A 2,930-nucleotide genomic window follows, 5' to 3' on the forward strand; every position below is an offset into this window, starting at 1 on the left:
TTGGGATTTGTTTTCATGCATGATATGCATGGCGAGCTCTTGGTGCACCTGGGAACAAAGGCTATGTTCTACCTCTCCACTACAACCATGGCTGGGATCATATGGCCTTTGCAGAGTAGCTAAGGGGTCACACATAGAAATGGTACTGTCTGTGTGTGGTCTGGCTGCTTCTCTGCTATGAGGGGCTTGCTGAAGCTGGACCTGCAGGTCTTTTCTACTTTGTGCTTCCCAGGAAGCTTCCCATTATACTGGAAGAGCTGGAAAAATCTAAGATCTCTCTCTTCAGCATTTCATACACCTGGTATATACCTAGCCTCCTCAGACCAGGCAAGGCTACTGCGCAGACTTCTCCCCAAGGTAGGAAGCGTTCTTTCCAGTCTTCTTCAGGGTTTCCAACAGGGTGTCAACATTGTGCTCTGAGTCGATGCACACCTTCTTATTGGGCAGGTCAATGTCAAACTGGACACCTATGAGGAAAGGAAAGAAATTTTGCATGGCTAGAAGCAGCCAAATGGTGTGAGCATGGGGAAGGCCCACCTTCACACATTTGTGCTCCCACGGTCATCAGTCAAACATATATGTGCTTTCTGCCAGCAAACCCTGATACCAGCAGCAGCCAGCAAAACCAAACTGGTGTTCTGCCAGCAGTGGTACGAAGGAAGCCAGATCTCCTGTAGATCTGCATCGAGCACCACAGCTTCTCAACCACTTTAATGTGCTCCCTCCACTTTGTATCAACACAATCACTCACACCGTAACCAGAACGAGCTGAGTTTAAAGCAACCACTATAATATCCAACCAGGTTGGTCTGTGCTGTGGTTTAGCATAGATAGGCACTAACGAGGGAGTTAGTGTAGGAGTTAGGACAGGGTCAGGACAGGTTTCCTCGGTGGCAGTACCAGCTAACAGCTGTGAAGGAGAAACAAGCATGACACTTTCCCATGTGGATTTCCCAGTGGCTAATAAGGGTCAGCCACTCTCAGCCCAGTGAAAGGAACTGGACATGAAGTCTCTATCCAGCTATATATTTTTGCAAAACTTGTAGGTATGTATCAGCTTTGAGAGCTCTGCCATGTCATCTCATGAGGCTGATATTGGCCAGCATGTCAAGGAGTGATGGAGGAGCTGTCAACCACACACAGAAGTGTGATAACCACAGCCTGGTAACAGTGTCTGGAAGAAGCTGCAAGGCCTTCACCTTGATGACTGAAAACTGTTTGCGCTCAGTGAGGACAGGGGAGCAGGATGACAGGTCCTCACAACTGGTGAGTATGGGTCAGATCCTTGCCTCTTGGTAACCCCAGCACAAAGGAGACATGGGTTATAATTTTCCAGGTGGTATTTAAAACAGGCTATGCAGGCAACCACCAAATGCCTTGCTCGGCAGCAATCCACTGTGACTGCTGATGACACATCTAGGGCAGTACCACAGATACCCCACACCTCCTTGGGAATAACACCTGGCAGGACACCCATCTCCCTTCCTTCTGGCAGCCTAAGCAGGGGTCTACCAGCGCGGTTAACAGAGGGGTCAGGATGAGGCCCTGAGGATCCAGAGTCATCCGCAGTCACAGCAGCTCCTTCGTCCTCCCTTGATGTTTCTCCAAGGGTCACAAGAGTCCTCCTAACAACCAGTGACTCGTTACTGACTAAGCAGCAGGCTCAGAGCAGAGCAGGGAGCAGAAGTTTCCAACCAGCCACTTAAAGCTTTTACCCGCAGCATTACGCTTGCAAGATGGAGGACCACAGGGCACTGACACCCTGCCTCAGAGCTGGTGTTGCTCCTGTGAGCTGGCTCTCACACACCCAGCATTGACTCACCTCCCAGCCGGTGCAGGACACGGGTGACCGCGTTGGAGCAGCCTTCGCAGGTCATGTCCACAAAGAACTCGTGTTTCTGAAAAGAGGCAGACAAGGGTTCAGGGAGGATACAGCTGCACTGTGAGCACTTATCTTCCACATTTGCTTTTTCCCTTTGGGAGGTGGGTTCAAATTCTCAACCAAAAGGTCCACACATGCCACTAAGGGATCCTCAGCAAAACCAAGAACTCTCGGTGCTCTTCCCTATGGTGTCCCTGTGCTGTCCCTCACAGCAAAACCGTGAGGGGCCTTTGGAGACGGTCTGGCCCCTACTCTGAGCAGGGCCACCTTCAGGGTCAGCACAGGCTGCCATCTCTGGGCCTCTGCTGGACTACACTCCACTTGTCCTGGGGAGCCCAGGAGAAGCAAGTCGCCTGCCTTCAGCTACCCGCTGTCCTGACTCTTTCTGCAACGTTTTCAGTGCTTGCCCATCCTTTTCTTCTTGTGTCTACAAGGCCTCTGGTCCCCATCACAATAAACTCATAAAAATATCAACAAAACTGAAATTTAAGGCACATTAGTGCTGTTTTTCCCCCCTCACTGCACCGGGGCTTCAGTGTTATCTTCACTGCTTGTGAGAGATTCTGGGTCAACATAAAGATGCTTGCCTGTAACACTAATCATCATGCTCAACCTTTAGCACCAGATGGACCCTAATTTCCTTTCCTTGCGCATGATTTTTGCTTTCCTTAAAAAAGAAATGTAAAGCTATTTTTTGTTACCTGCAACCCATATTTCTTTCTATTCAAAACCACTCTTTGCCCCCCATCACTGAGAGGGTGAAACCCTCCCAGGCACAATTCACCCTGGAAAGGCGTTAGGGCACCATTGTTCCCATTAGGATTTCGCAGTGTAATTAGCATTTTCTTGATTTTTATTTTACAGAAGCCCTGCATGCTCTACAGACCAGTGTGCAGGAACGAGGGGATAGAGACGTGGCAGGAGGGGTCCCAGCGGAAGCCGCCCCCGCGCGGGACCGGCCTGTGCACCCAAGCCCCGGTGGTTGGGGGAGCTCCGCCACCTCCTCCCGGTACCGGTAGCGCCCTCCCTGCCTCGGTGCCTCCGCTGC

General features: G+C 50.9%; 1 protein-coding gene across 1 annotated transcript; it reads right to left on the minus strand.

Annotated features, from left to right (window-relative positions):
- Positions 1–333: 333 nt before the first annotated feature.
- On the minus strand, positions 334–1,898 carry ATOX1 (antioxidant 1 copper chaperone; the record flags this gene model as incomplete). The annotated part of the gene is made up of 2 exons (XM_010181668.1): positions 334–467; positions 1,823–1,898. Coding segments are annotated over 2 exons (210 nt in total), but the record flags the coding sequence as incomplete, so codon positions are not given.
- Between the last annotated feature and the right edge of the window lie 1,032 nt (positions 1,899–2,930).

Source organism: Mesitornis unicolor, unplaced genomic scaffold (assembly GCF_000695765.1).
Source record: "Mesitornis unicolor isolate BGI_N332 unplaced genomic scaffold, ASM69576v1 scaffold20380, whole genome shotgun sequence".
NCBI classification, from domain to species: domain Eukaryota; kingdom Metazoa; phylum Chordata; class Aves; order Mesitornithiformes; family Mesitornithidae; genus Mesitornis; species Mesitornis unicolor.